Raw genomic sequence first — 13,656 nt, 5'->3', positions numbered from 1 at the left:
AATTTAGAGAGAAATCTGTTCATGTTTAATGCTTTAGCCAAATGGTGACACACACACTAACAAAAACCTAGACAGAAACAAAATGCAAATGCAAAGTAGGTTGCCCGGAAACATTTGTCTAGAACTGTTTTCGTCTGTTTTGTTATAGTAGATAATATACCATCCTGCTTGGATTTTGCCCTTGTTTGGAAAACCAAAAATATGTTCCCATATAGCAACATGCTATAAAACTTAATATAAGTAAGCCCAATTGCCCTCTTAAAATGTACTGTTGTCAGGACAAACTGAATTTTCCTGTCAGCGTGATAAAAATACCTTTTGACATAATGGAAAAATAGGCAGAAATGTAAGACGGTTATCGGGAATAGTTCACCAAAAAAAATGATGGATTTTAGAATACTTTTTGATTTACAAGCCATCAATTGATGGACTGAAGTCCTGTTTTTGATTTTTAATTATGTATTTAAATTTTTATTTAAAAATGTTTTTATCAGCTGATTGGACTCTTTCTGACGGCACCCATTCACTGCAGAGGATCCACGTAACACAAAATCCATTTTGACAAGCCTTTTTTTTTTTACATACAGTACTTTGCCCAAAAAATGTTTTTGACATTCCATGACTCCATAAATTGTATACTTCATATTGGAAAAAGAAAAGAAATTATTTAGAAATTAAGAAATTAATTAACAAACTTAGCCTTTACTGTAAGGTACTGCTCACATATGAACAATAACATCAATATATAGACTGTCATCCAACTAAAACAAATTGCAAATGAATGATTTTCCTGTGTTTTGTAACTGTAGCATTACTGAGCATGCAATACATTGACTTTTCCAGCAGTCCAGAAATAGATGTTTGTAATAATATGCACATTTACATATGTACAAGGTCCAAAGCTTATGATTTATCTTGACAAATTGGAAGAATATCTTTTAGTCAGTTCTGTTTCCTCTTGTCATGATCATAGTCTTTCTGAAGTACACAGTCTATTTTAACTGTTTATACTCTCTTGTAAGCATCCAGAAAAGTCACATCAGTTAGAAGACAGTGGAGAGGTGTAAGCCAAGCTGTGTCCGTTGGTCATTCATCTCGTCTGTGAAAGATAAGTAGAATTAAGTATATGAGAACATATATGCAAAACTTAAAGACTGTAGAAAAATAATGATAAATATATACTCATATATAACATATAAAACTAGTGCTGTCAGACAATTATACATGTTTAATTGCATTCAAAATAAAAGGGTTTTTTTACATACTATGTGTGTACTGTGTGTATGTACACATACAATATTTGTTTTATATATATATATATATATATATATATATATATATATATATATATATATATATATATATACTTGGTTGAGCGTCCCAAGGACATATCAGTGTCGCTTTCATCACTTTCATTTTCCCCACTTTGTAAATAAAATCCCCTCCGGGGCAATGTTTTTGAGCTCTCCTTGTCGTGTGATTCTTTACCCCATGACGCTGGTGGAGAATGCGGGCATAAGGGAGAATCACAGACAAGCAATCTCCTTTACCTTCATTAACTGGAAGTATAAGCCCCGTCTGCTGCCCCAGGAGCGACACTCGCCGGAGTCAACCAGGGGCCAGTGAGCAGGCCAGCAGTTCCCTCGTTGCAGGATGAGCCTATGCCCACAGAAGTCCTTGTGCCTCCTACCTGAACCTGGCTGGCAGGCTGTATTGTGCATAGGGATCTGCCAGTTGGAGCACCAGAAGCAGATGTCAAGGTCAACGGGAAGCCATTCCAGGCTGTCTTGGATTCCAGCAGTGAGGGCAGCCTGGTCCGGTCAAAGTTCTGGCCACACAGTTAGAGCCAAAAACTTTCTTTCCGAATAAAAAGTGTTCACAGGGACACCCGACAAGTGCCAGCTTGCAGAGTCACCATTTTGGCTGGCCCCGGCCCCTGGCTTGTGGAGGTGGGTGTGATTAAAAATCTTCCTGCACTCCTTGGAAGAGACTGGCTAGGGTTTCGCCGCCTCAACACCAAAACGGAGCCGCAGAAGCCGGAGGCCAGCTCAAGGTCTCAAAATTCGAACCCCTTTTACGATGTTTTCCAAGAGGTGAGGTGAGGGGGCTCCTTTGCCAAGGACCAACAGGAGGACAACAGTCATTTCTGAACCCAGGTCCGAGTCATTGAGGGCAAGGACACTCAGCCTGGTACCCATCCTCTTCTTCACTTTGTCATCCAAAATGACTTGCTCTACTCTGTCACCCAGTGATGGGGGAAGGAAAAGTTGATATTGATCGTGCCATGCACGAAGACTGAGATGGTCTTGAAACTGGCCCATTTCCATCCAATGGCAGGACATTTGGGAGCAGCCAACACCATCCAGCAGATCCGCAACTGCTTCCGCGGTTCGGTGAAGCGGTTCTGCCAAGCCTGCCTTACCTGCCAGAGGGCGTCAACCAAGGAGACTTACCTCCAGTCCGCTGATTCCTCTGCCCATTATAGAGGTGCCCTTCAAACACATCGGGATGGACCTTGTGGGGCGGTGGACTTGAACACATCCTGGTGATCGTTGATTATGCCACCCAGTACCCAGAGGCAGTTCCTCTCTGGAAAGCCACAGCGAAAGCTATTGTCCAGGAGCTGTTCCTACTTTCCAGCCGAGTTGGCATCCCAGCTGAGATACTAACCGACCAAGGTAACAGTTGAAGACCACTGTGAACCATCTCCAGACCGACAGCTTGGTAGAGTGATTGCCACCATCTCAGCATCTGCTTTAGAGTTTGGTTGAGAGGACAAACGTGACTGGGACCTCATGATACCGTATGTCCTCTCTGGGATCCGAGAAGTCCCCCAGGCCTCAACTGGTTTCACCTCATTCAAGCTCCTCTTCGGCAACCCCACAGCCTGCTAGACGCGGGCGAAGAAAACCTGGGAGCAGCAGCCTGCAGCCCATCACTCCATGGTGGAACACGTGATGAGGGAGAAGATTGACTGGGTCATGCCATTAGTCTGGGAGCACATGGCAAAAGCGCAGCAGGCCCAACAGTGCCACTACAACCGGTCAGCCCAACCACTGGACCACAGGAATTCCAGTGACATATATATGTAAAATATAACCTTTTTTTTTTAAATGCATGTTTGTGTGTATTTATACATACATTAAAAATACACACAGTTACATACAAACTACATTACATAAAAAACTTATTTTGGATGTGATTAATTGTAATTAATCATTTGACAGCACTATAAAAACATATAAAGTAAATGCTTCAAAACATTTAGAATTTTAGTATATTTATTTATTCATTGTTAGTTTTTTTGTTTTTACATTAAATAATTCATTTTCAACATCAGTGGACCTCCTTGCAGTTCCCCAGAAACCTTGTATAAGAATATAAATGTTCAAACATTTAACCCCGAGTTGTATCACTTGTTTAATCACTTACTGTGTACAATATTAAATCATGTTTTAAGTGTTTAGCAAGCCATCTGACCCCTACAGATGCATCTCAATAAATTAAAATTTATTCTTTTAATAATGCAACTCAAATTGTGAAACTCGAGTATTAAATAAATTCAGTGCACACAGACTGAAGTAGTTTAAGTCTTTGGTTCTTTAAATTGTGATTTTGGCTCAGATTTAACAAAAACCCACCAATTCACCATCAACAAACTAGAATACTTCAAAAGACCAATAAAATGTTTTTTAGTAAATTGTTGGACTTCTGGAAAGTATGTTAATTTACTATAAATGTACTCAATACTTGGTAGGGGCTCTTTTTGCTTTAATTACGGTCTCAATTCAGCGTGGCATGATCAGTTTGTGGCACTGCTGAGGTTGTATGGAAGCCCTGGTTTCTTTGACAGTGGCCTTTACCTCGTCTGCATTTTTAGTCTCTTGTTTCTCATTTTCCTCTTGACAATACCCCATAGATTTTTTAAGGGGTTCAGGTCTGGTGATTTTGCTGGCCAGTCAAGCACACCAACATCATGGTCATTTAACCAACTTTTGGTGCTTTTGGCGGTGTGGGCAGGCGTCATATCCTGCTAGAAACATTTGTTTTCAAAAAACACAATGGAGCAACACTAGCAGATAACATTGCACCCCAAATCATCACAGACTGTGAAAACTTAACACTCGACTTCATTCAAATTGTGCTATAAGCTTCTCCACTCTTCCTCCAGACTCTAGGACCTTGGTTTACAAATGAAATACAAAACCTGCTCTCATCTGAAAAGAGGACTTTGGACCACTGGACAACAGCCCGGTTCTTCTCTTTAGCCCAGGTAAGACACCTCTAACATTGTTTGTGGTTCAGCAGTGGCTTAACAAGAGAAATAAGACAAATGTAGCCAAATTCCTGGATGCCTTGACCCCAGCCTCAGTCCATTCCTTGTGCAGTTCACTCAAATTCTTGAATTGATTTTGCTTGACAGTCCTCGGAAGGTTGCGGTTCTCTTGGTTGGTTGTGCATCTTTTTCTTCCACACTTTTTCCTTTCACTCAACTCTCTGTTATCATGCTTGTACACAGCACTCTGTGAACAGCCAGCTTCCATGAACGTTTGTGGCTTACCCTCCTTGTGAAGGGTGTCAATGATGGTCTCCTGGACAACTGTCAGATTAACAGTCTTCCCCATGATCGTGTAGTCTAGTGACCCAAACTGATGTTTTGAAGGCTCAGGAAACCTTTGCAGGGGTTTTTAGTTGATTAGCTGATTGGCTTGTCACCATATTCTAATTTGTTGAGATTCTTGTTAAAAGTGAGCTAAAATCATCACAGTTAATAGAACCAAAGACTTAAACTACTTTTAATTTATTTTTAATTTATTATAAAGTTTCACAATTGGACTTAAAATACTGGAATAAATTAACGGCATTCTAATTTATTGAGATGCACCTGTACTTTTGTATGCATAAAACAATGGCAGAAATTTCTAAACATTAGAGATTAAGTCAAGGCAGGTATGAGGAAGAAATAATGATCAAATGCCAACCCAAATATTACATTTCTGTTCAGTACTAAGGGATGTATATTGCTGTTATTTTATTTTTGTCACTTTTGATATAGTGAACTCTATTACTATTTAAACATAGGCTATACTTACATTCTTCATCTTGGATTTTAAAGTTTTCAACAACATGCAATCTGTAAGAGAAATGTAGATATATAGTTTTACGTCATAGCTTGTACAAAACATTCCAATTTAAGAAATGTATATATGACAACTTAAAAACAATAAATAAATATAATAATAATAATAATAGTAATAATAATAGTTGGATAAAACACAAAGTTACCCCCAATCTGATGACATTGTTGTTCTGTGAAGCTGACGCTGAAGCTTCTATTGAGGAAACAGAATTAGATTAAAAATAGAAATGATATGTACAAATGATGCCATTGTTACATATTCAACAAATGCTTCATTTTATTATAATTTTTTTTTTCACTTTTTATAGTTCTATTTAAAAGGCAGTAAGAGATTAAGTATGAACATAAAAGATTTTATGTACTGTGCGTGCTAAAACTGACTTGATGATGGACGTAAGATACCATTAAATCTGGCTTAAGCTATTTCTGCCTCCAGTGTTCAAGTTTTAACAAAGCAACAGAAATCAAAATTAATTCCAAAACCATTTCACGCCATTAAGACGCCTACAGAAATTGAACACTGGCCAAACATCTATACAGTAATAAAAAATAATAATAAAAGCAACTGTACTTTGTTGCTATAAAAGAAGAAGAATTCCTTTAACGCTGACTGGAAAATGTGCATTAGCCAGTTAGACAGCTTTTATCTAAAACACTAAAAATTATGGCACAGGCGACTGCCTTAAAAATCTGCATGCTCCAGCTGAGCAACTGGCAGTAAGATGGATAGCGATGCTAATCGACACATATTGGACGATCTTAAAGAAAACGGTCAAGCTATTTTTATTGGCTCTTTAAATAACTATTCAGAGAGCTCATGATATAATATACTTGAGAGAGAGAAGCGATGATAGTGCTACAGTAAAAAGAAAAATCCTGAAAAATATATGTCTCGATGGCTTCATTAGCAGGAAACTGCAAGAGCAATTAGAACTTAAGCGCAAACTGAATGTAATGTTTTTAGACAATGAACTGCTTGCTCACAGAAATTTAGAACTGATCTCATAATTACTTTCTTTGTCTTCTGTTGGTTAAAGTGATCTGCCTAATGTACTGACCAGAATTGACGGTAAACTACACTTTGACGTGGATCATAACAAAGTTGTCCTAAAACCTAAAACCAAAATGCATTATCGTCAGGACATCGTTAGGACAACTTTGATTAACATTATTGATCCACTTTAAAAGCTGACTACAATAAAATTCTACCTGAATGCAATCACTTGCGTTTAAATTTCACAGTCATAGCTGCGGTGAAACACCTCTGATATCTACAGAGAAGTTCAGTAAGGTGATAATAGCATCATGTTGTGGGAGTGCTTTTCATCAGTGGGTACTAGCAAAATAACCTTTTCTTGTTAGCTAAATAACAGCCTCTTGGATCAGATTTTCCTAACTTGAATAATCTGGAATGAATTTCTGCATCAACATTTAGCCGACAAAGCATCTTAATCCTTGCTTTACTTAATAGTATTACATTTTTTGACAATGTGAGAATGTTTCCACAGTGAAATACAATCAATATAGTTGCTTCAACGAGTCAACCTTTTAAAAATGGCTTTAATTTAATTTATACATTAAAAAAAAATAATCGCATAAGGTTTCTTTCTTCTCTCTCTTTTTATGTTTAACAGACCATTAATAGTCTAGCCCAGCTTCTATAAGAACTACAGGTTTTCTGGTGTTAGGCATATACACCATTACAAATCAATACCAGATTGAGGTGAAGAACATTGTGCTGGCTGGAGGTCTTTCATCGTGATACACTACATAGAAGCTTTGCCAAGCATTTGCAATAACTCAAAATTATGTTTATCACTGCCTGTCACACATACATGTCAGCAAAAGCACCGTAATATATAACTTTACACATATCAAAAGTTCAAGCACATTTAAAATCATTGCCCATTTCACCTTATGGAATCTTGTAAATATTATATTGTGTATAAAAGTTTTGGAACCAAATATGCTTAATTGACATTTATGTCTATACATTTATGGAGGGATAGCATACCTTTCTCTCTAGGAGGCAGTAGGCAGTGAGTAAAATAAGAAATCCTCCACAGATGGAGACCACAATGAAGCCCAGCCTGTAGAAATCATCGCTGAACGACTCCTGAGGATCTTGCCCGAACGATCCTACCGCAACCTCTTTCAAAAGACAAACATGTGGCTTGAATCAATGCTGGAAGGATTGATGTGTGTGTGTGTGTGTGTGTGTGTGTGTGTGTGTGTGTGTGTGTGTGTGTGTGTGTGTGTGTGTGTGTGTGTTCAAAAATCATTTAAGTCTTTCCTACAGCTTTGCTAGTTGTACTTCTTTCTTTTTCCAGAAGCTGAGTGTGTGTGTGTGTGTGTTCACCTGTGCTGGTGGTTAGCTGTGTTACAGTAGAGGGTAGATTGCTGCTATACTCTTGCTCGCAGGTCCAGTTAACAGGAGTGTTTGCGGTTGTGATGAGGTGCAAGTAGAGGGACAGAACCTCCTCGACTCTTTGAAGTGCTTGGACAGGAGACTCTTTGTATTGCCTCTCGAATGCTACAGGGTCCTCCTGCAGAGAGTGAAACAAAAAACCAAAAATAAATACAAAGGGACGGGGTCTGGCTCCATTTCAGATTGTTTTGCTGGGTTTTAAGGATCAAAATGTCAGTTCTGTCATCATCTAATCAAACTCATGTTGATCTAAAAATATGAATGAATGAATTTTTTTTCCCAGTGGGGCATGAAGTTTCAAGCTTCCATATCTACACAAAACTACCATCAAAGGATCGAGGTCCATCGCTTGTGAATAAAGTACACTTAATTGTATTGCACACTTGAAATCTTGAAAGAACATAAAAATGTACCTGAAAATAGTATAATGTTAATTTGAAAAAATTCTAATTACTAATGCTATTTTAATTAATGTCAAATTTCAATTTTTAAAATAGATTTTTTTATCATTACTTCTTATAATTGTTTGTCATAAGTACAGTATTTTTTTAAAAGTATTTTATTACAGTACTTTTTGTATTTTATTTTATTTTTATTCTACATCACTAACACTACTAATACTTAACAACTACTTTACTAACTTAATAGTAAATAAGTGTTCCCTATTTAGATGTGTTTTCAAAAGTATGCTGAAAAACGCTTGCTTTTCAGAAAGGACGGAAATCTTAAAGCTTCAAACGACTTGGATGACTTTTTTACTGACTGACTATTTCACAGAAGAAAAAGATCACAGTTTTGGATCAGCATGAGTGAGTAAATGGCTACTTTCTTCCATGTAACTTGTTTAAGTTAAACCAGCAAATAGTCATGTAAATAATAATTTCAAAAATTTTAAAATATATCTTTTAACATTTTTTAAAAATTAAAATTAATAGTTGAAGTTTAAAGAGTCAAGAACGTAGCTGGTTCATAAATTAACCTCAGTATGTTTTCTCCTTTGATCTGAAGAGAAAACCCTACAATGACAAATTGTCTCTTCAATATTATCTCCTCAAAGCCTGAGCCAGCATTTCCTTAAGTGTAGTTTAAGTGGATCCTGTAATCTACATGCGTTGCTTCATGCCATGAGAGTTCAAAGTACTGTATTACTGCCTTTTCCTTAAGACAAAGTAGCAGCATGACTTCTTTTTACTTCTTGTACTTGAAGCACATTTCTCACGCACAGCTGATATACGACACCAGCTGCCAGATGGAAAAATTCAAAAAAAAAAGCAGATTTTTTTTTTTAAATTAATGAAAAGGACTACAAAGGACCAAAGAATGTTTATAAATATATACATTTAAATGCAGAAATATGAAATGATATTTCTAAGATATTACATATTAAGTTCTTAATGAGTGAGTCATTGAATAATTAATTTAACTGATTTGTAATTGTTGATTCATATTATAATGAATAATGTAATGTTTGTTATTTTAACGAGTTGTTTTAAATCTACAAGGCTATCTATGGCAAGAACTATTTTCAGTCCACTGTGTTCTTTTCTTATTTACTTTTTTAACTTTAGGATATTTGTGGGCCGCTCTCCCTATTTAATTTACAATTATAATTCCCTAGAAAGATTCTCTCATTTTTCTTCCCAGATCGTCCCATCTCTTTTCACATGGATGCTTTAAAGTATAATTGTTTCCCTTTTTCCCTAACCCATATTAACAGTGTGTACTGGAATGTTTCTAAAGCAATTCAATATTTATTGTCTGTCAAAAAGATTAAAAAATGGCTTTGGAATAGTATCACTCAAAGCGCCATGCAGTCATTGAGCATTTTTGATTATGGAAAAATATGTATTACTACAGTGAGTGTCTATAATATTGCTACAGAAATAATTGAGCGTTTGGGGTTATTCATGGTCCGTTGAAGGTAAATTGTTGATGCTTTTGGACCTTCCAATTCCAATTTAAATTTTAAGTGGTTTAGATTTTACATTCCCTTTTGATGTTTGATGGTTGATGGCAGATTGCCACCTCATTATACACATTTTCTGAGAATGCTTATTATTGCATTTATGGAGCAAACCTTTAACTTATTATTTAGGCTACAATTGATTCCCATTTCACACAAATCATCAAAGGGGAATATGAAAAAGATGTACACTTTTGTGCTGTGGAAAGAATCCATGGATATTGAAGGTTCATTATGGAGCCATAAATACCAATAAAGAACCTTCATTTTTAAGAATGTACACAAATTGGACCTTATTGTGGAGTGTTACCAAAATAAGAGTACTGTGAGTAATGCACTGAAGTGCAGAAGCCCTTAGCCTAAAAGGTTGTCGTTTTTAGTATGAGAACCGTCTTAAATGATGCCATAGAACCTTTTTTTGTCTAAATGGTTTCATAAAGAAACCTTAACATCTGAAGAACCTTTCTTTTTCCTAAAAGGTTTTTTGTGGTGAAAGACAGTTCTTCAGATTATAAAAAGGTAAGAAAGAGATGGTTGACTTAATGGTTCTTTGTGGAACCAAAAATGGTTCTTCTGTGGCATCGCTTGTGCCCAGCCCAGGTGACAAATATGAACACACTACCATCCATTGCTTTTTAATAGTAACATTCCCCATCACTGAGTGTGAGTGTATACACACACACACCTCCAGTTGCTCGTCCAGTGACGGTATGCAGTGTTGGGAGTAGAAGTTGAGAATGAGGTTCTGTATGGAGACCACAGCTTGAGCGCTTCCCGAGCCCCGCACGTATCTGAAGTGGACGTTAAACAGTTCGAGCACCCTTGGCAGAGCAGCTTTGACATAACACACCACGCTCTGAAAGACGAGGAAGATAAATGAGTGAGAAACCGTTTTGAAAAACCTGTAGAACAAAACCTGGCGGATTTGCATGTGTACTTGACTTTGCTTTCAAAAGAGATCAGACAGCTGGCTTAGGTTGCTGGTATTTTGGTAGTTTGGTAAAAACAGTGACTGAACTGATATTGCCGAAGTCAACCATGTCAAGGGAGCCGTCATACAAATCTGGAGTAAGCATCTAATCTAAAACACACCTCCGACTGAATTTCCAAAGCCAGATTCAAAACAGAAGACTTTGGAATATAAAAGCTTGCGTTACGGAAAAAACACCCGTTTTTTTAGTGTTTAAAAAGGAAGGAAGGAAGGAAGGACGCAGAGGAAGACAAGGTTTTAAACGACGCTCTTACCAGGTGTTTTCTTTCTATGAATGTATATGTGATTGAACAGCCAGTCCGCAGCTGATTACTGATCTGAAGGATAAAAAGACAGTTCTAGTTAAAAGTAGTTAAGTTGTTATATTTGAATCAAAGGTTGACTCTGAGAAGCTGGGTTGTGATCTGGTTCCTCACTAGTTGTTTTAGTTGTAGCAGGTGGTCCATGGTTATGGCATGTTTGCAAGGACCAGGGATGTCCATCATGGAGAGGGGAACACACAGTAGCATGAGAACACACACATTCTTCCCCTGTAGTGACAAAGACACACACACACACACACACAGAGAGAGATTTGTTTTTCTATCATCAGGGGACTTTTCTATACAACAAACCTCAACATTCCGTTCACATATTTTGCAGTTTCAAATTTAAATTAATTTTGTTTTAATTTTGTTAAAACAAAATGAGTTTTAAGAAGCAGTTCTGCTTGTGTCAACTGTCTGATTAATATTAATATGAATTCATATTTAAATATGTATTTGTTATTGCTGTCAAACAATTAATTGTGATTAATCTCATAAAAAATAAAAGCTTTTGTTTGCACATTAAATGTTTTAGCCTTTGTATATTTATTATGTATATATACACATACACAAATGTACATGTAATTAAATGTCTGTATATATATATAAATTTATTCTATAAATAGATTTAATATATAAACTATACATTTACACACACACACACACACACACACACACACACATATATATATATATATATATATATATATATATATATATATATATATATATATATATATATATATATATATATATATGTGTGTGTGTGTGTGTATACATATACATGCATATGTATGTATTTATACATGCATGGTAATTCTATGCAGTATTCATGTATCATGTAAGTAAAAACTTTTACTTTGGATGCTATTAATCGTTTGGCAGCACTAATATTTATAAATGGACTAAAATGGAATAAAAAAATACAAAATAAAATAATCTATAATCAATACGTAAATATTAATTGTGAGAACGCTTCCCTACTTTCATCTAACTGTCATGAAAATTATTCCCTCAAGTTGCTGGAAAGTCAAAATGAAGAGTTACTGTCTTTTTTTGCCAGGTATGCCACTGGCAAATGTCTTCCCTCACTATCAATATATCTTTTCTCTTTGATTCTTCTGTCAGCAATGAATCACCCTGCTTTTGATATTTCTGCATCTGCTCCATCTCTTTGAAATGTCTTTTGATATTTTGCCATTAACTTTAAAAGCCAGCATTCACTAATCAAATAGCCAATAATGCTCAAGAGAGATGTAACCTGGTCATTTTGGTTATAAATTCTGAAGAAATGCTTTTATCGATTTGAATCGCTAAAAAGCATTTTACCAATTCAATTTAATATTGACAGTGTAGCACAAGCAGATGTAGTGCATCAGTTGATATGCTGACAGAGCAAACAGATGCATAAATACTACCACTTCATCAACACAAATCATCTTCATAAAATGAGAAAAAAAAAAAAAAAAAAAAGCACTGCTGCTCATCCTGTCAAAATCAAATCAATAAGAGGGTTTTTCCAGCTTTTAGAAGTACCATGAGTACAGCTGACCTTCAAGCCTACCTTGGTTCTGTAGAAGTGAAGGGGTGTAAAGTTGTTCATCTGGCTCACCGATCCAGCAGGAGAAGTCTACAGTCCTCAGTTAGATGCATTTGAGCAGATCCAGGTGATGTTTTGCTGTGCAGAGTTGAAGCAGAGTCACAGAAAAGCTCAGAAATCAGTCGATCCAGGGTAAAAATGAACATGCAGACAGAAAGTGAATTTATAGCACATTCTTGACAAGCACAATGATTAAACAACTGGTGTCTCACAGGAACTCTCTCTCTGTGTCCTCTCCCTTCACCCCCTCCTGGTCTTTTTCATTAACTTCTTCTCCGCCTTTTCAAGCCCACACCTCTCTCTCTCTCTCCCTTTCGTACGTTACGTGTTTCATAATGGGATTATGAAAGCAAGGCTTCCTGCTCATGATGTCTTTTTCAGTTTAAATCCTTGGCATGCCTATGTATTATGATGCAATGAATTATTTGATTTTAGACCTATGATGTTTCGTGTCCCTAATGATCTTTCAAGCCCCCTATTACTTCTTTTGGGACATATTTAGGTCCCTAGACTCATCAGCTATAAATCTAAACCTGTCCACCTGTTTGTAATGAAAGTTTTCACACCGTTTTGTGTTTTAGTTTTTCTTGATGTTCTCCATGTTCCTGGGATGGATTTGTTCCTTCTGAAGCATGCTGAGAGACATCTTAACATGTTAGCTGTCAGAGCAAAAGTCATTGCTCTCAAGGGAGGAAAAAACTTTGTTCTCCACAGGCTTCGTTAAGATTAAAGAACGAGGTGAGACATAAAAAGACACCAGGTTTACAATCAATCTGTAATATTTATACTGCAGGTATGATTTATGAATTTATGTTATGTATATTACACAATATTGTTCAAAATTTAAGATTTTTTCAGATGTTTTTGAATGATATTGAAATTTAATATTAATGTTTATTAGCATTAATTTTTTAACTGTCCCCTGCATTTTTTTTAACACAGATGTGAAAGTGCACTATACAAACTTAAATTGTCATAATTCATGAAAAAAAACCTTTTTAATGTGATTTTGATGTACCATTTCAATGGTAATGCAATGATTATAAATTAATAGTAAATAATTATTTAGTCTTAAGCCTTTCCAAAGTCTAAAGGTTTGTCTATTTCTAAAGTAAACTTAGGTGAAAGTTAAGAGGTTAAAATAAACGTTTTTAGTTTTTCATATTAAAATGTAATCTATTCTTGAGAAATCATTATAATATGCTGATTCGCTACTCAAGAAGCATTCA

The 13,656-nt window shown here is 36.1% G+C and overlaps 1 protein-coding gene across 4 annotated transcripts; it reads right to left on the bottom strand.

Annotated features, from left to right (window-relative positions):
* Positions 1–682: 682 nt before the first annotated feature.
* On the bottom strand, positions 683–12,744 carry csf1b (colony stimulating factor 1b (macrophage)). 4 transcript variants are annotated; one of them, XM_043246701.1, is made up of 10 exons: positions 12,640–12,722; positions 12,392–12,505; positions 10,939–11,052; positions 10,777–10,860; positions 10,217–10,387; positions 7,500–7,686; positions 7,155–7,291; positions 5,287–5,333; positions 5,094–5,134; positions 683–1,099 (listed from the first exon to the last, which is right to left on the bottom strand). In XM_043246701.1, the coding sequence occupies exons 2-10, from the start codon at positions 12,428–12,430 to the stop codon at positions 1,044–1,046; spliced, it is 876 nt and encodes a 291-aa protein (XP_043102636.1). In that variant the 5' UTR covers positions 12,431–12,505; positions 12,640–12,722; the 3' UTR covers positions 683–1,043. The 4 variants fall into 4 exon arrangements, with proteins under 4 accessions (XP_043102636.1, XP_043102638.1, XP_043102639.1 ...); XM_043246703.1 differs by having other exon boundaries at positions 12,440–12,744; XM_043246704.1 differs by having other exon boundaries at positions 10,777–10,839; positions 12,440–12,736.
* Between the last annotated feature and the right edge of the window lie 912 nt (positions 12,745–13,656).

Source organism: Puntigrus tetrazona, chromosome 8 (assembly GCF_018831695.1).
Source record: "Puntigrus tetrazona isolate hp1 chromosome 8, ASM1883169v1, whole genome shotgun sequence".
In the NCBI taxonomy this organism is placed as follows: Eukaryota; Metazoa; Chordata; class Actinopteri; order Cypriniformes; family Cyprinidae; genus Puntigrus; species Puntigrus tetrazona.
The sequence above is the reverse complement of the archived record's forward strand: the minus strand, read 5'-3'. Positions and strand labels throughout refer to the sequence as shown.

Excerpts from the sequence above, each read along its gene's own strand:
- csf1b (XM_043246701.1), bottom strand. The coding sequence starts at position 12,430 with ATGAACAACTTTACACCCCTTCACTTCTACAGAACCAAG. Across the intron at positions 10,388-10,776 it reads TCATAGAAAGAAAACACCTG|AGCGTGGTGTGTTATGTCAA; the intron begins GTAAGAGCGTCG and ends CTCGTCTTTCAG. Across the intron at positions 5,334-7,154 it reads ACTGCCTCCTAGAGAGAAAG|AAGCTTCAGCGTCAGCTTCA; the intron begins GTATGCTATCCC and ends TTTCCTCAATAG.